The sequence below is a fragment of the Callorhinus ursinus genome, unplaced genomic scaffold (assembly GCF_003265705.2).
Source record: "Callorhinus ursinus isolate GAN/ISIS: 27379988/994484 unplaced genomic scaffold, GSC_fseal_2.0 scaffold19, whole genome shotgun sequence".
NCBI classification, from domain to species: domain Eukaryota; kingdom Metazoa; phylum Chordata; class Mammalia; order Carnivora; family Otariidae; genus Callorhinus; species Callorhinus ursinus.
Genome location: NW_027397081.1, coordinates 8,396,304 through 8,416,771, shown reverse-complemented (window position 1 = coordinate 8,416,771; position 20,468 = coordinate 8,396,304). Strand labels below are relative to the sequence as shown.

The 20,468-nt window shown below is 45.6% G+C and overlaps 1 protein-coding gene across 4 annotated transcripts in view; it reads right to left on the bottom strand.

Annotated features, from left to right (window-relative positions):
• POU2AF2 (POU class 2 homeobox associating factor 2) overlaps positions 1 to 20,113 on the bottom strand; it is a 65,686-nt gene extending 45,573 nt beyond the window's left edge. For 2 of the 4 annotated variants that reach the window (XM_025893349.2, XM_073903717.1), the window contains exon 1: positions 20,006 to 20,113. In XM_025893349.2, coding sequence (XP_025749134.2) covers positions 20,006 to 20,084 — 79 coding nt within the window. In that variant the 5' untranslated portion in view covers positions 20,085 to 20,113. Of the gene's footprint in view, positions 1 to 8,416; positions 8,534 to 20,005 lie in introns of those variants that run through there. The other 2 variants (XM_073903716.1, XM_073903718.1) reach the window with 1 other exon arrangement.
• Between the last annotated feature and the right edge of the window lie 355 nt (positions 20,114 to 20,468).

Sequence of the window (20,468 nt, the reverse complement as noted above, 5' to 3'; positions counted from 1 at the left end):
GAGGAAACTAGAGATAACAGACTATAGAGAAAAATGTTTCCCCAAGGTTCCGAAATTGGCAACCCTGCTCCTTGGGATAGTGAGCTCCTTGTCACAGAGGACGGTCAAGCAACGACAGGAGAAACTTCTGTTTGGACAATTACAGAAGTATTCGAGCACTGAATCGTAGCCGAACTGCAGGAACTAGAAGATATTTTCTACCTCTGAAATCACTGTTCTGTAGTAGGTTGGGATAGTTTCAATTCATTTTAACTGAGCTGTTGCTGGCTTGCTTACTAGCGATTTCAGCTGGTATAGAATTCAGCATTGGTGCCCATGGCAGAAGGTACTCACATGTATATGCACGGGCATATCACTAAAAAAATTCTCTAATCTGGTGAAATTTGTGGATAGTCTGGGATATATTTGACTTCTGAGTCAAATCTCATTACAAAGAGAATAAAAGGCAGGAAGAAAAGAAAGAAGCACAACCCAAACCGGAGGCCAAGGGGCACATCTGATGGAGGAGGCTGCTGGCCCAGTGGGCAGGGCCTACATGACCATGTGTCCTCTGCTCACGGATGGAGGACGATCACAACCTCCTAGCCCCAGCTTCCTTGTCCGTAAAATCTCACTGCAGCGTTTTCTAAGATGGGCATGTGAAGATACGCCAAACTACCAAGTTTTACACAAAATGCCTGGACAAAATGAAGGAGGGGGGAAAAAATCTAGGTTCCAAGGCAATGTATTATTTAGTTCATATAAAGCCACACAGAAGTCTGATTTCAGCAAAATAAAGTTATTTGAATGGTCCTTTGGGTCTAAGTTGGACAGGATCTAATTCTGGTCTATATATCTTTTAACTAAAGAGGCTTGAAGTACTTCTTTCAAATCAGCCTCCAGTTTAAAGCTTGAGGACTTTGTTTGTTCCAAAGGAATCTAGGTGCTGCTTCTAGAATATATGTGATACTTTCATTTTTGGAAAAACCTAAGGCCACATTTACTCATCAATGATTTATCAAAGTATTTTCTATGTGTCAGGCACCATGTCAGAATTGGGGATATGAAAGAATTTGATATCTAGTGGGAGGAGAGAGAAACTTAGAAGATAATTTTAATGCAAAGGTGCTAAGTGCAACAACAAAATTATGCCTAGGATATTCTGAAAAACACAGTGTCAATTCCTTGTGAGGGTGGGGAGGGACTGGGGAGCGCAGAGGGGAACCCAAGCTGAAGGCAGGGTAAAGTGGACAAGAATATTCCAGGCGTCAAGCACCTCAGGGGCAAAGTCCTGGAGGCAGGAACAGATCCAGGTGTGTGAGGGAGGAAGTAAGGCTGGAAGAGGAAACAAATAAGCTCAGTCATGAAGTTTCTGGTGGGTAACGGAGTTTGGACTTCATCCTGTGGGCAATGAGTCTTGGAAGCTTTTAAGCAAGGGAGCAGTATGGTTAGATTTGCATTTTAGATAGACTTTTCTGGCAGCTGTTTAGAGGGTGGATTTAAGAATCACAAAGCCACAGGGAGATCAGTCAGGAGGGTTCTAGAAGAAGTCAAGCAAGAGATAATAGGCTCGTTTTTGTTTTTGTTTTGTTTGTTTTTTAGAGAGGGAGGGAAGGGAGATGAGGGAGAAGGAGAGAGAGAATCTTAAGCAGACTCCACGCTGAGCACAGAGCCCAACTTGGGGCTCAGTCTCATGACCTTGAGATCATGACCTGAGCTGAAATCAAGAGTCAAACACTTAACCAACTGACCAACTGAACCCCCCTGCCAAGAGACAATGGGTTCTGAGTAGTGGTAGATAGGAGGGCAAGGAGCAGACATTTGAAAATTATTTCCAGGTGGGAGGGAAAGAAGAGTGAAGATTCAAGGGTGATTCTCGAGTTTTCCCCATGGGATCGGTCTAGGTACATAAGTTCTGGAGCCATCATGATGTGGTGGTAATGAAACCAGGAAAGAGGATGGAATTCCCCGGGGGAGGGTTCGAAAGGTAGCGTCACGTGATGGCACACTTAAGAACAATACTGTGTGTCCGGCACACCGGGATATGCCAGCCAGGCTGCTACGGCGGCCCCAGAGGATCGACCTCTTGGGAACTCCTATAATGCCAACTCCCGACACACTAGTTGGGGAAGCTCTGGAGTAGAGATGGACGTTACAGATGAAAGCCTGGGGGAAGGTCCAGATTTGAAGTGTTGTCAGAGGAGGAAGAGAGAAATGAAGAAGATAACATAGAAGAAATAGTTGGAGAAGAACCAGGCAAAACCAGCGGAATAAGGCATCCACAGAATTCAGGGGAAGAGATTTCAAGAAAGAAGGGAAAAGTATGAAAGGCAGGAGAGAATGGTCCAGGAAGATGAGGACAGGAAAGCATTCACTGCTTTCCATCCAGTGCGTGATGTCAACCTTAGCAAGAGAAGCTCTGGAAGTATAGCTAGAAGCCAGATCATCATGTCAAGGGCCAAGACAGGGATGGACATTTCTTCTTGATGTTTGAATGAGAAAAGGAAGCAGGTGTTGGATGATAACTGGAGGGAGCTATAGGGTCAAGGAGAGGTTTGCTTATATTTTTATATCTGTATATTTATGGATGGCAGAGATTTGAGGGTAGTTGAACAGGTCAGAGGAAGGGATTAAAGATTCAGGAAAAGGGGAGAGATTGATGAAAGGAGGCTGAAGAGGAAGCAAGAAGTTGCGGGCAAGGGCATAAGTTGGCTCTCAGTCCCTGAGACTGGGATGAAGACAGACTGGAGAGTGGTGGTGGCCAGGTGGCCTGGTCCGTGGCTGAGATAGCTGTTGTATGCCGGGAAGCAGCCTGGAGGAGGAGAGTGACTCAAGCACTAACAGTACAAGACAGGGGGCAAAGCCAGAGAGGTCGAAGTGAGAAGGCACCCCAGTGATCCTTACAGTGTGATCCCTGGGCCAGCAGCAACCGGCATTGCTAGGAACTTGCTAGACATGCACAGTCTCACGCCCTACTCCGGATGTACTGAATCAGAATCTTTAGGGCTGGGGCTAGCAAGCCATGGTTTAATAAGCCCTCCAGGTGATTCTAATGTTTTCTGAAGTTCGAGAACCTCAGGTATACATAACAGGGAGGAGTTTATAGGGTTCCTCTTCAGGTGGGGGCCAACTCTAATCTGGGTATTCCTGGCTGAGAGAAAAGGGGACCATCTGGTGATTGATGGTGGGCATGGATGCAGGTCTGAGAAAGAGAAAGGGCTGGGAACTGAAAAGGTCCAGCCTGGATCCTTGCCTGTCTGCAGTCGGTCTTGGCTTCACTTTTTCCTGCAGGGCTTTTGGGTTGATGATTTCAATCTGATTCATCAATTTGTGCTTTATGTGTATGCCAAAAAGCCTAGAAGAAATATACCTAGTTTATATAAGTTTAACAAAGAACCACATGGTAATTAATAGAGGGATAATGTTCATGAGATGGCAAATAACCAGATCAAAACTTCTGAAGTTTTGTCATAAACAATCAGTTTTATGTACCAGTTGGCACCGACTTGGTACAAAGTATGGGCCAAATGCCACAGGGGATGCAAAATAAGTTGAGAACATATAGCAGATGTCCTCAAAGAGATCCTATTTTAGGGAGAGAAATGAGATATTCACGTGTGAAAGGGGAGGGGAGGAGAAGAGCACACTTTGGGTGGTCGGTGACAGTTTTGTGGGAAGAGACAGGGTTCAGGTTGGACTCAGAAGGATGTGGATGGGTTAGGAGCAGGGACAAAGGTTTTGCAGGCATCAGGCATGGTGTGAACAAACACAGAGGTGGGAGGAGCAAGGCACATGCCGAAAGGGAAGGAACTAGCCTAATGGGAGTTAATGGGCTTAAATGCCGTCTCCATGTACATGAATTTCAAATAGATATCCTATAGCCCGGACTTTAGACTTGGATATCCATCTTCACTCCGATGTCCAGGAGACATTGCAAACTCCGCAGGTCCAAACCTGAACTCCATTCTCCCTCTGCATTTGCTTTATCTGGAAATGTCTCTTTTCTCAGTTGGTGGCATCTCTACCTTTCTAGGTGCTCGGTCCCAAAGCTTTAGGCATCATCTTGCGCTCTTCTCTTTTTGCCCTGCTTTGCAAACTGTCCTTTAGGAATTCATGATGGGGCTACCTACAAAATAGATCCAGAAGTTGCTGAATTTCCTCTCTCTCCACTGCTTGTATCCGGGCTCAATCTCGGGTCATCTGTCATGTAGATTACTGCAACAGCCTTCAGTACCTTTCACCCTAGACCTGGTCTGTTATCAGCCCAGGAGTCAGACAAGAAAGCACAATTGTGTCACTTCTCCTCTCAGAGCAATACAATGGCTCCCCATTTCACTCAGAGTAAAACCAAAGTCCCTAAAATGGCTCGATGGAACCTTGTCCCATGATACCGCTGATCTCATCTCCTAATTCTCTCCCCTTGCTCACTGTACTCCCGCCAGTCTCTGAATGCACCAAGCACACTGCTTTTGCCTTAGGACCTTTGCATTGGCTGTCCACTCCATCTGGATTATTCTTCCCCCAGTTATTCACATGGCTAGATGCCCTTGTCCCCTTCACATCTTGGCTCAAATGTCATCTTTTCAATGAGGACATATTTAAGGTCGCATCTTTCCCATAAAACATTCCTAGTCCCCCTCACCCCATTTTACTTTTTCTTTCTATGTAGCACGTGTCACTTTATAATGACCTATATAATTTCCTTATTTATTAAGTTTATTGCTTGCTGTCTGTCTGCTCCTTGCTGAAACATAGGCTCTACGAGGGTGGGGATATTTGCTTGTTTTTACTCATTGAAACATCTCACGTGTCAATGCCTAGAATGGTACCTGGCGGATAGTAAGTTTTCGTAATTATTTGTCGAAAGCGTCCTTTTGCAGGGGCAGTTGAGATTAATGGACATGCTGAAGGTCTTGAAAACCAGAGTGTAAAAAATTATGATTTATGTTGTAGGTGGTGGAAACCACTAAACCTTTTGAACAGGAGAGTATTGTGACTTTGTCATTTTGAGAGAAGATTTAGAATACCGGTTTGGAAGGTTAATCTGAGGATGGAGCCCTAGAATGGGTTGGGGATGAGGAAGCAGAGAGAATGGGATAAGGTAAAACAGAGGCTAACCAGAAAGAGTGGAAATGATGAGGAAAGCACAGATTTAAGAGAACTTTCAAAAGAAAACACACAGACACACACGTACACATACATACACACAATAAAAATGACCACCAGGACTAAGGAAAAAACAAACAAACAAGAAGACAGGGAAGAGAGTCAGTTTTCATGGGGAAATAAGAATTCAGTTTCGAACATGTGGACTTTTAGGTTGTAGGGGCATTATCAGACTCAAATAGCCTACAGACAAGCTGGGGGCTCTGACCAGCACTTCTAAGAAACACCTTTAAAACTATATTAATTAGAACTACAAAAATAAAGTTCTCTAAGGAAAACTTTGTAGCAATAGAAGAGTAGACATCCAAGCATGGAGCCTTGGAAGCCGCTACAGTTCTGATGCCCAGGGGAAGGCAGGGGACAGAGAAGGTGGGAGCGGGGACGAGAGATCAGAAATGTAACGTACCAGAGTGTTAACATCAAGGAAACACATAGCATAGAGAAAGGAATAATCAGTGTTGTCAAGAATCTGGCACCTCGTGGGACGCCTAAGTGACTCAGTCGGTTTAGCATCTGCCTTCAGGTCAGGTCATGATCCCAGGGTCCTGGAATCGAGCCCCGCATTGGGCTCCCTGCTCAGTGGGGAGCCTGCTTCTCCTTCTGCCCCTCCCCCGCTCTGCTCATATTCTCTCTCTCTCTCTCTCTCTCTCTCTCTCGCTGTTGCTCTATCTCAAATAAATAAAGAAAATCTTAGGAAAAAAAAGAATCTGGCACCTCATACATGCTCGATAAATACTTGTGGAGTAAATAAAATGTCTTACAGGAAAATGAAGGCACAGAAAGACCATAGGGTTTGGAAAGGTAGAGATATTCAGAATGGGGGACACAGCATTTTCGTAAGAGGGGTGGATGAAATCTTTTCTCTAGGGCTTCATGGGGGTGTGGGTGGTAGGCAGATGGGGACAGAGGGGCACGAACCCTGCTCTGAAGCGGTGCTACAAAAAAGCAAATACTTACATTTGACACAGCACCAAAAACGAATTCAAATACGTTTTAATTAAGCAATGGAACCCGGTACAATTTCTTTAAACTATCACCTGGAGTATTCTTCGTGTTTCGAGAATTCTGAAAGTTCTTTAACCTGTCCTTTTTAGAGAGGAGTTAAAAATTCTACCAGTATTCCTTCTCCCAAACATTTCTTTCCCCCGGTGCGCTATTTAAAGAATCCACACCTGCATAAACCAGGAGATGCTTAAGAGTTTTTATTCAAATACTCTAGATACAAACTTGCATTCAGATCAGTTGTTGAGAAAACAAAGACTTGTGTTTCCCGAGAGAAAGCACAAGCAAATTTATTAAGAAGAATCAACTTATCCTTTAGAATTTGGAAAAAAATTTTGTACTGCTGTACTGTGGTTATGTACACTCAGCAAACTGTCTCAGCCATGTCTTCTTACTGCTGTTTATTTTGATAAATAATTTGGCCTATAGTATACTTAATAGTGCTGTTGCTTTATTGTTTTTGAAAATTAAACATTTTTCTCCATCAAAACAAACACATATATTCTGAAATAGAATATTTAAAATGCAGGCTATTCGTAAACTGTTTTTAGTTATTAAATATCAATACATTTATGACGTTTATTTGAAGCACTTTCTTATTTTACTATTTTTGATGACACTCTCTGGAATACATTTCCTTGCATTCTCTAAGCAGGCGCTTGCTATCTAAGGTAAGGGAATGGAGAGAGCTTGAAATAAAAAAAGAATAGAATAGAAAACCATCCCATTGCTTTAGGAAGGAGCAATACATATCTTGAGTCACATCATTTTGACAACGGAAAAATTAAGACAATAGATGATGTCTCTCTGAATTGTAGTCCCTCCTGGTATGGATTGGCACATTCCCCCTCAAGACAGATTAGAAGGAAAATCCTGAACGATGGATTATTCATGGGCAGTGTCCATGTCTGTTCCATGTCTCCGCCTGTCAGGGAAGGGCCAAGAACGAGGTCCCGGACGGTCCGGTGTCAATGCAGTGTGTTGGCTCAGCCTCCAGCTCACGTGCCCCTCTCTGGCCCACTGGCCAGCTCAGCCTGCCTTGCTGAGCATGAGAAGGGGACACAGATACCCACGTAGGAATACAAAGTCCTAGCTCTACACCCACTAGAGGCTTGGTGTTCGTGGTTCCATTGCTGATCTGGGGGGCAGATGTCATACTAGTTTCACTATGGGAAGCCTCCAGGAGAATACAAGGAAAGGCAAGTTCCACGACTGATAATAAAATGTGCAAATATTAATTACTCAGCAGAAAATAACATACACTATTTATGAAAGCTTCAACTGGAAAGAGAGACTGAACTTTTTTTAAGAGAGGCCAACTTAGTTAAGGTGTTAGGATTCTGCAGGAGTTTGCTTCGCCCACACTGCAGGCACCCACGGCCCCCTCCCCAGGCACCCAAACCCACCTCCTGCCCGAAGTCTCCCAGGTGGATGCAAACCTCAGCACTCTGTCAGTTGCCCGTTCCAGCCTGCAGTTCACAGGTGCTCTTATGTGACAGCTCTATCATCTTATTTTTTGAGATCAGACTTTGAAGAGCTGGAGCATTTTAAAAAATATTAATTTTTCTTTCAAGGTACTTTACAAGGCATTTTTGAAATATTCAGTCATTATTTATTAACACTGAAAATTCTAATTTTTTTCATCTCAGATTTGTTCCTGAACAGGTGGGTTTTACTCTAGGTTGACACTAAAATCTGTATCCTCCGAGCGAACAAATTGGGAAAGATCTGTAGACAGTTTGACAGCTCAGGCTCTTCCCTATCACATGCACGTGGCATGTCCTTCATTCTTAGACTAAGAACCTAAAACAAGATGCATGAATAAAAGATACTTCAAGTTCTATATAAAAGTGGATTCTTCTGCACGTTCCTTATAATTGAGAGCTTACCAGAAGTTGTTCCATTTAACACAACATTTCACTATCATGGAAAGGAATGCTGCAATACCTAAGTCTCCGTTTTATAAAAATAACGTTCAGTAGAGTTGATCTTTCAAAATAAGTACCTGCCTAAACTCTAGGCAGCAAAGGTAAACCTAACAATTAGTGCAATTCAATGCAACTAGAATTATGAAAACATTACCAAGAATTCTAAATTGTCAGTCTCTGGTCTGTGTTTTTATAGTTTTATATGTTCTAGCCAGAGTTTAGGGGTATTTCTTCTTGTCCTTTGCTTCACGTTATGACTTTGTGATGTCAAAAATAAACATTAGGACTATTAAAGTTTTTTTTTTTTTTTTTAAAGATTGTAATAATTGACATTGACTCACCACTTTCCATTCTGGATGGTTCTGGTGAATTTCCTTCTTAGCAGCAATGCCGGATATCTGGTCAATATCGTGTGCTCCTTGATAAGGGATCTCTGGCAAGGTAAGCCTGATCCTGATGGGAAAGGCTTCTGTATATGGTAGTGATGCTTCTGAGATGACTTGCTTTAGATTTGATTACATGCAAATCCTTTGGTGTCTGTTTCTCTACAATTTGCATCCCCAATGTAGATTATATATAAGGTACTTTTTTCTTCCCCAAGAAGATTTTTATTTAGTAACAACGAGTTTCCATTAGGAACAGACTCCCTTAAAAGTTTATTATGGAAACAAGGAATCCATTATTTGTTTTGTGAATAGCAGTGGCATTTTCTATTTCTTTAATTTAGAGCTAGGTTTTAAAAAATAGTGCATATGAAAAAGCTCCTACGTCCTGGTACGAAATATGGGTTCTATGCCTGTAATACGCAGACTGTGGGTAGATAATTTTTAAAAACGAGGCATCTTTCAGATATAGATAGAATTTCTAGGAAGAAAAAAATCAAAATGAATACAAATGAATACATTTTAATACAATTGGATAGCCTTCTTAGTATATATAAAACAAATATATGATCTAAACCAGAGGCTGCTAAACCTGGCAGTACCTCAGAATTAGCAGTGGACCTGGTAAAAATACCTATGCCTGGCCCCATCCAATTCTAATTCAGAAGCTTCTGAAATACTGGGGGGCCTGGGTGTCTCAGTCAGTGGAGCATCTGACTCTTGGTTTCAGCTCAGGTCATGATCTCAGGGTCGTGAGATTCAGCCGCATGTCAGGCTCTGAGCTGGGCAGGGAGCCTACTTAAGATTCTCCCTCTCGTAAGATGAAATCAGAGAGGAAGAAAAACCATAAAAGACTCTTAACCATAGGAAAGAAACCGAGGGTTGATGGAAGGGAGGAGGTGGGGGGATGGGGTAATTGGGTGACGGACATTAAGAAGGACACTTGATGGAATGAGCACTGGATGTTATATGCAACTGATGAATCACTGAATTCTACCTCAGAAACTATTACGCTATATGTTAGGTTAAATTGATTTCAAATGAAAGATTCTCCCTCTCCCTCTGCCCCTCCTTCCTTTAAAAAATTATAAAAAAAAACAACAAACTTACTATTTAAAAAAAAACAGTCTTTTTTGAGGAATACTCAGTGTCAGGAACTCCTTTAGAGAAAAAAACAAAAACAAAAACAAAGAACCCCAAACAGCCAAATTTTAGGTACTTTCTGACATTTCCCTTATTCATCTTCAAGGACCCACAGTTGCTGCTTAACCTAATTTTGGTTCTGTCTCCTAGTCCTGAATAGCGTTAGTTTGGTCTGGATTGGTATGAGACTTGGAATTTCAGGGCTTGAAATAGGTATCATCTGGCAGTCCTCCACCCTGGCTCCGTGTCACATGCTCTTACCCCATTTCAGATCCGCGGGATCTGAACGTCCCCAGGGGTCCTGAATACTGACTCAGGAGGTCTGCAAAGCCTAAACCAATTTCAGAAACTATTAACCTTTTTGCCTTTTACTCTCTCATTCTTTCGTGAATGTACAGAAGAGTTTTCTAGAGGCTACGTGACATGTGATATATGAATGGAGGAGCAGATGCAAGAGAGTCTAGCTGTTTTCTGTGAAGCCAGACATTCAGGAGAGATTTGCCAAATCATAAAATAGTGCTACTCTTCTCAATAAATTTGTTTGTTTGTTTGGGAAGCATAGTTATTTTTAATTAAAAGGTTTTTTTTTTAACATCAACATGTAATGGTTCATTATTGTTATTTTAAATGAATAGTAAATATCTTTTCTTAATTCTTAGTTTTAATTTCCAATATAAAATATATATATGTGGATATAAGTCATATTTTAAAAAAGCAGTGTCCTCAACATTAGGGTCCTCAATAATTTATAAGAGAGTAAAAGGGTTCCGAGACCACATGGTTTGAGACCTGATCCTCTGGAAGAACATCTGTAGTATAAATGGGTTTCTAGAGTGTTCTAATGCACAGATTTGAAAACTTTGTATCTGCACTTCTCTAATGGAGAGAATACACCTCTTATGGTCTCCACATTTCTAAAGAAAACCAAAAAGACAAAATTTGTCTCAATTTCGCAGTTTCCAGCACCTGTTTCCTTCACCCCTGTCAGTGAATGAGACAAAAAGCCATTAGCTACACTGATCCTATAACCCCGTGATCTGTATTCTTTTTCAAGCAAGGGTCATCCCAATTATTCTTTCTTACTCCTCTAGCTGAATAGCTCTATTGTAAAATAAAATAAACATCCTTAAGTGAAATTTACTGTTTCTGCAATAAATTCCCCAAGCATGTTGATTCTCGTCCACATTGCACTGGAAGATTTTAGACCTTTCGAGTAGGATGGAACCATTTTAAAACATGGATATGACACGCACTGCTGATAGAGCCGAACCTGCTTCGCACAGCATTTGAGGCCCCCTATGATCTGGGCCCACCCCACCTTCCATTATGTCTATCACTTCTTCCCTCCACACAGTCTTTATCCCAGCGTACTGTGGGGTCCTCGCCACCTGCCTCAGAATCACCTGCAATGCTTAGAAAGTGGAGACTCTCCTAGATTTGCTGAGTTGGAATATCTGATGATCGTGCTGGGCAATCTGCATGTTAAGTGAGCTCCCTGCCCCCATGTGATTCTTACTAAATATTGAAGGTTGGCGGCCCCCGCTCTCCCTATAAATGTTGGTTTTCAAGTAAGTCATCAACGTTCCCATCTGCCTACCTTTGTTTATAGTATTCCGTTAAATTGAAGCACCCTTCCTTCACTTTGTGTGGTTGAAATTCTACAAATTTTTCAAGATTCACAGCCAAGGCTACCTTTACCAAGATGGATTTAATGGCCCATTTCATGGTGCTTCTCGCTTGAATCTCTCTAATGGCACTGATTTTATGTGCTCTCTATGCCGGTCAGTGGTTTGCACACTCGTCCTTCATCCCCGACCAGGTTGTCTTTCTCTTCTTCTCAATATTCCCACAGCACTTGGCTGTGTATACGGTGAGTGGTCGCCACAGTAGGGCGCTGCCACAGGGGGTCGCCGGCCACGCAGAACCCGGTTGTAGAATCCATCAGAAACAACAGTTTCTGGGTACAAGCAGCAAGAAAGAGAAAGCATATCAGAGGAGATCCCGTTACTCTGTCTGGTAAAGAAATGACACCACGAGTATACCTCTCTCTTTCCACGAGTTGAACACACCACTGGAGTTTGTAACCATTTCCCTGTAGGCTGGTCCTGTATCCAAAACTCAAAGACACCATGATTTTCTATCTCTAGAAAATCTTATTATCTTTTCTATCATTAGAAAATCTTATATCTATCTAAGCAAAGTTAATGTAGAAATGTCCAGAATCCTGCAGAGGCATTTCGGATATTAGATGTCACTGGAAAAGCTGGAATGCATTCATTTGCAACAGATACTTGCTTCGGCTTTAAAACACCCTTTATTTGGTAGGCTTGCTGTATTTGCATACAACTCCAGAATTGTTTACATAGAATTAAATACACTTTAAAAAAAGATCCCAGAAAGGTTGTTTTCTTATCCCAAGGAAAAGAGAGTTTGCAGATTTGAGTGGATGGTTGTTGCTGGAAGGGTGTGGCGGTAAGTTTTGTCTGTGTTTGCTTCAGTTGTTGGTGGGTTCAGAAATATGGCATGCCAGAGACAAGTTGCTGGGTCAGAGAGAGGTCTGATGATGGTCTGGGGCAGCCTGTTAAGAGGGTGAAACAAGGGTATGTTTTGGCAGAATAAACACAAATCCACATAGCACAGGCACGATTAGTATTTGTCTCCTTTATCTTGTATTGGGAACACCCCTCAGATATTCCAACCACAGTATTTCTGTATCAGCTTTTTTATTCACTCCAGGGCTGGGCACCGGCTGTGTGGTTGGGTAGCTCCTGACAACTTGGCAGGGACTTCACTGATAAATTTGCTATAAGGTAGTTATGGTGGGTGAGGGTGTACATGGCAGGTGCGAGGGACCCTGGAGCAGGCATGCCAAAATGGGGACCAAGGCACCCTCTGTTTCTGCCCACCTTGCCTTTATTCCAGGACTTCCTACTTTTCTGGCTTATCCTTGAGGGATCCCCCAACTGAGGGATGGTTGAAGAGAGCAGGTGATTCAGTGGTTGAGCTCCCTTGGCATAATGCATAGGGGCCCAGGGGCTCCTTTATTACAGGGATGCATGAGCAGAAGGGGGAGGCTTCTACTGGGAGACTGAGGAATATGTGCAGCAACACACGCCTCTTAAATGGAGAGATGAATGGGCACGTGACACGACACGATACGAAATACACATTTGGTCTCTGCGCTGGGTTCTTGACACAGAGATGCTGCAACCTTTGTAATTTCCTGAATGACAGGTGTGCTAGGAGCATTTTGCTTTTTCTGATATTGGTGTTTGACTCCAGTTCCTGGCCCAGAGCTGCTAAATCCCTTGGAATTTCCTGGATGACAGGAACATCTTTTGCTCTATCAAGGTGATGCTTCGTCACCTGCGTAGCCTCGGGATGGGGGCTGGTCACCAGGAAGACCAAGCCATGATGAGAAGCTTGGAACTTTCAGCTCCGCACTCCATCCTCTGGGGAGGGGAGAGGGACCAGAGACTGAGTTAATATCGATCTTGCCTACATAATGAAGTCTCCATGAAAACCCCTAAATTATGTGGTCCAGAAAGCTGAAGGGTTGGTGAACACATCAAGATGCCTGGAAGGCAACCTCAGTTGCATCATTTGTAATAAATCAGGAATAGCAAGTGAACTGTTTCCCTGGGTTCTATGAACGCTTCTAGCAAATTATCGAATCCAAGGAAAGGGGTCATGGGAATTCCTGATGGATAGCCTGCTAGTCAGAAGTACAGGTGAGAGCCTATGGCTTGTAATTGGCATCTGAAGTTGTGGGGGGCAGTCTAATGGGACAGAGCCCTCAGTCTGCGGGCTCTGTACTAACTCTGGGTAGTCAGTGTCAACATGGAGTTAAATTGTAGGATGCCCGGTTGGCATCTGCTGCGAATTGGAGAATTGCTTGGTGGGTGAAAACCCACATATTTGGTGTCACGAGTATTGTGAGTAGAGAAAGGAGAAGCATTTCTTTCTTTTAGGCATGAATAAGCACCTGCCCAGTGGGACCAGGGGGCTTCTCACATGCAGACAGACGTTCCTTTTCTGCCCACACCTGGCCCAGGTGTGGCACCTGGTGTGGCTCAGGGTGGCCATGTCTGCTGCTGTGGCTTGAATGCCCCTTTCTGGGTTCTGCTTCGTGAGGGGTTTGTAGTGATCCCGATGAAGACTGAGCAGAGAGGAGGGGCCTTGGCCATCGTAGTTACTGAGTAAGGGTGCAGATGGCTCGAAGTAGACCTGACATACAGAGGAGGACAGGGAAGGTGCCAGATACGGCCACTCTAAGCCAGCTGGATTGTCTTTTAGGGAGATCTGCCTGGGGTGTGTAACGAGGGGACCCGGCCACTCATCATCCAGTCCTTCTGCACGTGGCTAGTTTCATGGCCGTAGCTTTCCCTTCAAATCTGAAAATAACTGTTTTGCAAATACTCTGGCCTTGGGCATATGGAAGCTTAGTGGTGGATGATAGACCGTTTCCACCGGAGGGACATGGAACAGGCAGCTTGTATTCCTCAGTTTGCATGGCAGAAAATGCAGGCCTGGGCCTGCTGGGTCAGAGAAAAATGATTCAGTCGATCCTGGTGTTTTGCTGGAGGCATGCTGGAGCATGAGGGGTCTGGAGGCTGCACCCCAGGGGGGCTACTTTGGCAGCAGGACAGGCTTCCGGGGGAGGCTGAGCCACAGTCACGGGAGAGGGTGAATGAGATGATCTGAGAGGCCTTCGGGCATGCAGTTATGTTGTTTCTCAGGCTGTGCCATCCTGTGCCATCCACTAGACCGCCCAGGAAGCACGAGGTTGCTGAAAGTATCTCTTCGGGGCAGGGGAGGGGGATGGGCTTATTTGCTGAGCGGCGCACGGGGCCGGAAGAGGGTTCTTGGACTCTGAGCCTTACAGTTAAAGAAATCAGTCAGTTCCCTGAGCCATTCCAGAATCCATTAGAGGCGGTTTTAGGGATTGGGGAAAAAACTGAATGAGCTGGTATATTGGTGCTAAAGGTGAATTCCTACCCGTGGGAAGGTAGGTGAGCCCACTTGGGGATTCTTGCTTCCTGGCAGGAGCTGTGCCTGAGCACACTTGCAGGACGAGCTGAGGGGACCTGATAAACCGCCGTAACAAATAGCTTCTCGTCAGATACAGCCTGGTCTGCAATGATGAGAAGGTCTCTGAATTTATTTGGACCAAGGGTCGTATCTCCCTGAAGCTAAGCACCAGTGACTGTAAGACACAGCATGATTTTGTGTGTCACTGACACTGTGTGTTCAACCAGTTGTCAAATCTTGTCAGTCCCGCCTCCTCTGTGGGTTCCCTTCACTACCCTTCTCTGTACCTCTAGCCTGCTCCAGCCTGTGTTTTCTCCTCCCTGGCTGTTGTGCTGGTTTTTTGGGTGTTTCTCCATCTCCAGCCTCCCGCTTCACTCCACCTATTTCAACCAACCTCAGAGCTATGATCATTCATCCCCCAACCTCAAGTCCCAAAAGATACCCGATAGCCCACCAGATGCAGGACAGGTTCCTCATCTGGTCCTCTGCAGGGGGCTCCGCCCTCCCCCTTGGAATCCTGTTGGGCTCAGACATTAAACTCTTTTTTTTTAAACGGTAGTTCTCAAGGTTTTTTTTTTTTTTAAGATTTTATTTATTTATTTGACAGAGAGAGACATAGTGAGAGAGGAAACACAAGCAGGGGGAGTGGGAGAGGGAGAAGCAGGCTTCCCGCTGAGAGGGGAGACCAATGCAGGACTCGATCCCAGGACTCCCGGACCATGACCTGAGCCGAAGGCAGATGCTTAACGGCTGAGCCACCCAGGCGCCCCTCAGACCTTAAACTCTTCTGCTCACCGCTTCCTGGTTTTCCCACATTTCATTACTTTCAAGCTTTGTCTCCCCCTGTTCTCTCCCCTGGTAACATTTTGTTCCCTCTTCTTTATCTCTTGAAATTTTGTAAGTCTTTCAAATCTCATCTCCTGTATGACTTCTTCAGTGAAGGCTTTCCCATTGCCCTGATTGGAAAGTGATTCCTCCCTTTTATCCCTACAGACTCTATTGTGCTTGTTTCTCTTTTCTGAACATACTTCTTCATTGACTTGCTTCATCCCCTCATTAGATCGCGAGTTCTGAGAAGGCTCAGAGGGTGACTCCTGCAGAATGTAACCCAGCACCTTTTAAATAGCAAGTGCTCAAATATTTATTGAATATATGAGAATCCTCCAAAATGTGGGGAAGAAAATGTGGGGAAGAAATAAATTAGTCCTCAGATGACTGTGTGCGGTGAACGGCTTGCTATCTTTCTGACCTGTAGCATGAAGGAGAAGTGAACTTCATTTTTAAGCCACTGGAATTCAAGGTCTTTTCTACAGCAGTTTAGCCGTTCACACAAATCCAGTGGGGAACATACACAAGTCGGTGACGCCATTGACCTCTACAGAGCAAGGTTCTTCCATTCGCTGATCTCAGGGCATGCAAACCAGCTCTGTATGACAGAGAGATGACAGTCTCGGGGTGACTCCTCTTGTTGGAACGAGTTCAGGGGGCTCTTCAGTGGTCTCAGCCTTTGCAGTAGGGAGAGACGGTGGTCTGGCAGCCGTGGGAAGGATCAGATGGAGATTGCAGAGGCTCTTGACGGGACAACCCTGACCAATAAGGCCACGTGACCACTGGTGAGACTAAGCCCTGAGCTCAGTGTGAAACAAGAGGTGAAGAAGCCACACTTCATCCAAAGATAGAACCAACATGGAAAAACGAAAATAAAGGTGAGCCAAAATAGACGAGCGAGAACAGAGTCCGGGGAGCCTGGAGCTTCAGGAACTCGAGCAGAGAGACTAACAGGAAGGTGAAGGGGTGGACGGATGCCAGTCCAGCTGTGCCGAGGAGCAAGAACTCTTGAGGCTCAAATAGGAGAAATATCCTCTGCCTTGGTCTGAGTCCTGGGCTCGCAGGGGCTGGGGTGCCTGAGAGTAGGTATATATAATAAAGCCCAGGGACTGAAAAGAACATTTGGCGGCTCTTTCTGAGAAAATGTACCAGAACCTTGGTTCCTGCAGAGTCAAGAGTCTATTACACCAAGCACAATGCTAACCTAAACGGATTTGGGACCAATCTGTGTAGATGGACCATCGTTGAACCTGGCATTGACGCACACTGCATTCGGCTGCTTCCTGAATCTACTTTGGTCTGTGCAGACCTCTCCTGTCTGATCCTTTGCTTGCTTGGAATTTCTCCATCCCCCTAGGTTTCTAGGGGTAGGGTGGGGGGAGCCCAGTCAGCAGCCTGGTTTCCTGGGGCTGGGCCCTACCACTCTGCATCGGTTTCACCAGTAAACAGCATCATCTGTACCAGGCACCAAAGCACGAACGTTGCCCAGCGTTCTAGAAGCTGTACTTACATCCTGCTCCCTCAGACTGGACCTCCTAGATGTCCCTTCTTTCCTACAGCTCTCCGTCATCACGTGCCTGATCTTGACTATAGCTCTGCTGGGGGCGTTGACCTGACTTGCCAACCCCTCCCCTGCAGGAGCGTCTTGGCGGCCACGCTCCCGCTTGATCTGGTCTCCTTGGACTGCTCCTTAACCTGTGCGAAATAAGGGACAAGGGATGGACACCCACTAACTCCTGAAACAGCAAGGAAGGAGGGCTCCCCCCTGCAATAGTGCCCTCTGCTCCCCCCCGCCCCGTGACTCAGAGGTTTCTGCACAAACTCAGCAGAAACTGTTCTTTGAGAAGAAAGAACCTTCTCTTTCCCATTTCCCTTTCTTTGCCGGCTCCTTCGTCGTCACTGACTTCTCTATTGAGTCTCACCCAGATGCTGAAATACAGCCCACAGATATCCAGGGGGGCCCACAGTCCTGGGGTGAGATCTTAGGAGACACAGTTTTCCAGTTTGGTGGACAGTAAGCGGCTGGCGTCTGGGGTTCAGGTCTCCTGGATTCTAGCTCTTGCTTTGTTCTCAATATGCTGGGTAAACCCTTACACAGGCTGGCAGAAAAAAATGCCTTTTAATGATGTGTGGCTATGGGCTACAGGGAATGCAGAAAGTCTTTGAGCGGGGGCAGTTTTTGCTTTCCAGTTCCCTTTTCCTGCCTCGGACAGATCACCGCTGCCCTCTTTGCTGGGGTTCTCCAGGGACAGCCTTTGGGGGTATTTTCAGTTTAAGCCACTAGGTGGTGCCTCAACCCTATCAGTCACTCACCAAAGGGCTGGCCCTGACAGCTGGGTTTGTGAGGGAGGATTTTTGGGGGTGGACGGGTGGGGAATTGCAGTGAGATGGAAGGAATGTTACTCTTTTCTTCCTGAAAACCCGGGAAGTGAACCTAAATATTCCTTCCATGACTGCCTGTGAAGAAGGAGGCCATTTCCCCAACTTCTCGGTCTTTTCCTCTGACGCATTCCACCTGCCCTTTGCTGCTAATTGGAGTAGGAAATAGCACATTCAGGAGGAGCCTTTTTCTTTGGGTGGTCCTGGGGTGGGAACTCTTTTCTTGTTCATGAGAGACTGCAAAGCCAAGTGGTTAAGAGCACAGGGTCTAGATTATTGGATCAGATTTAAAACTGACTCCACTTATAAATTATGTAAACATGGGCAAGTCACATAATTTCTCCCTGCCTCAGTTTGCTCATCTATAAAATGGGGATAAAGAAAGTGACCTGCCTCAGGATTGTTACATTGTGGCAGGTAGCTTTTACTTATTAACACGGTCCAGGTTAGATACTAGATCAAACCAAGCAAACTTTAGCTTTTGGTAGGTTCAATCTGCCATCTTGCTGGCTCTGGTGAGACAATATCTTTTCTAGTCTTCTCTCTTAGAGCTTTGGTATGCCCTCCTGCGCGCAGGACTGGGAGAGCCCTACATCTGACCACAGGGTTTGTAGAAGACAGTGAGCCTGCTCCTCCGGTCTTGAGCTTCTTCTGGTTGTCCGTACTGTTGGAGGCAGAGTGTCCAGACCATACGCCCCTGCTCCAACGCAAGGCTGGCCCCCACCCCTGTCAGCCAGCCCTGGGCACTTCTCTTTGTAACTATCATGTATGTAGGTTGATATTTTTTCTTTACATTTTTGGGTCCTTTGCAAGGTTTAAAGCTTTTGAAGTCAGTTTGTTTTAAAAACATTTATTCAGTGGCTCTTTCGGCCAGATACTGGTTAGTATGTTTCCTATCTGCTGGGGCACCGTCCCTGGAGTGTGTATCTTCCAGCAGCCTGGGCGGAGGAGCCAGCCCTCTGCTCCTAGGGAACAAAGTTCATCGTCAGTGCATTGGGTGACTGTGGGGCTGTGGAGCTGGGGAGGGAGAGAGCAGCCCTCCCACACGCTAGCCCTTTCTTTTCTATATCGGGCTGTGAAATAAAACCCACAGCTCCTCAGGGGTCTACTCTGAAAATCATGTAGGGAATATCCTATCCTCTATTGATAACAATTCTCCTTCCCTCAGACTTACCTGAATTGTCTGTGTTCTATGTTCTTCAGATTTGTCCTCCAATTGGTGGCTTATCGACTGAATGTGGGGGTGAAGTGAGGACTGGAGGATGAGGGGGGACCGAACTCTCCACGGGCTCAGGAATTTCGAGCACGGCCTCCCTCAGTTATCAAGGAGGCACCGGGGGGTCCTGAAGCCTTAAGGGTCTCTTCCCTGTCACCAAGCAGCTGTTTGGCCTCTTCAGCTGGGCAAACAGTCCTTCCTTCCTGACTGGCTCAAAAGACAATGAACTTTTTGGATAGGAGAAGATTTCTGTGCCCACACGAAAAAGATGCACCGCCCCTCTCATCCCTGACAGCCAGATTTGTGCCTTGGATTCTGTGGTGAAAATATTGTCTTTATTTTTTATTTTTTTTTAAAGATTTTATTTATTTATTCATGAGAGAAAGAGAGAGAGAGAGAGAGAGAGGCAGAGGGAGAAGCAGGCTCCCAAGGAGCAGGGAGCCCGATGCGGGACTCGATCCCAGGACCCCAGGATCACAACCCGAGCCGAAGGCAGACGCTTAACCATCTGAGCCACCCAGGCGCCCCTGTCTTTATTTTTTAAAAGCTGGTGCATTTTCCTGCTAAAGGCTGCTGAAGGCTGTTGAGTGATCTTTTTGCTGATACTCCCAAATAGGAGCTGGAGCCCACAGCTGAAAACCACAGGTGAGAATTATCTGCCACTGTGGAGAGAGCCGCCCACTCGTGGAGGCTGGAAGCCACTTCCTCTAGGCTTATTAGCAAGTAATGAATAGTCCCTCTATCACCAGCCACCTGCCCCCCACCGCCCACCCCCTCCCACATCTACACAAAAAAACTAAGGAGTAAAGAAGGAGGAGAGAAAAGAAGCCATAGCTGTGCAGTGTTTGTGTTGAGAAGTCATTTCCTCTCTGGCCCCTGGGCAAGGAAGGAATGAGTTATATGCCACTCCCCTCCTCAAGCCAGTGACAGGGAGGCTCCAAGGAAATTACCTGTAGAAGCTGGAGAAGGGGAGGTGGGCATCCTGGTCTCCAAGGGGGTGACTTGCTGATGTGCGCCGGCCGGTCCCATCTGATCTCACCCGAACACAGGAAAGAGGACTAGGAGATGGGAGGGTTGAGACGTATGGCCATGGTGAGGACACCCTGGAAGGTAGGTGGGCTTGCATCACTTAAAAGAGCTGCCCCTGCGAGGGGTCCATGGCGCTGTGGCAGTCTTCGGCCCTCTGCAGGTGCAAGCTGCGGGTGGCAGGGGTGGCGTGGGGGCAAGAAGGGGAGGGGTGGAAGAGATGGAGCCAGGGTTGGGTCTCCTGAGTCAGAGAAGCCAGAGATCCCACATGGGCTGTTTGAAGAGCAGGTGTTTGAACACCAACCACATGCGGGGTGTCTACAGCTGGTTAATATCACCCTGAGAAAAGGAGCCGCCCTTGGGGAGAGGAACCACAGAGAGCAGTTA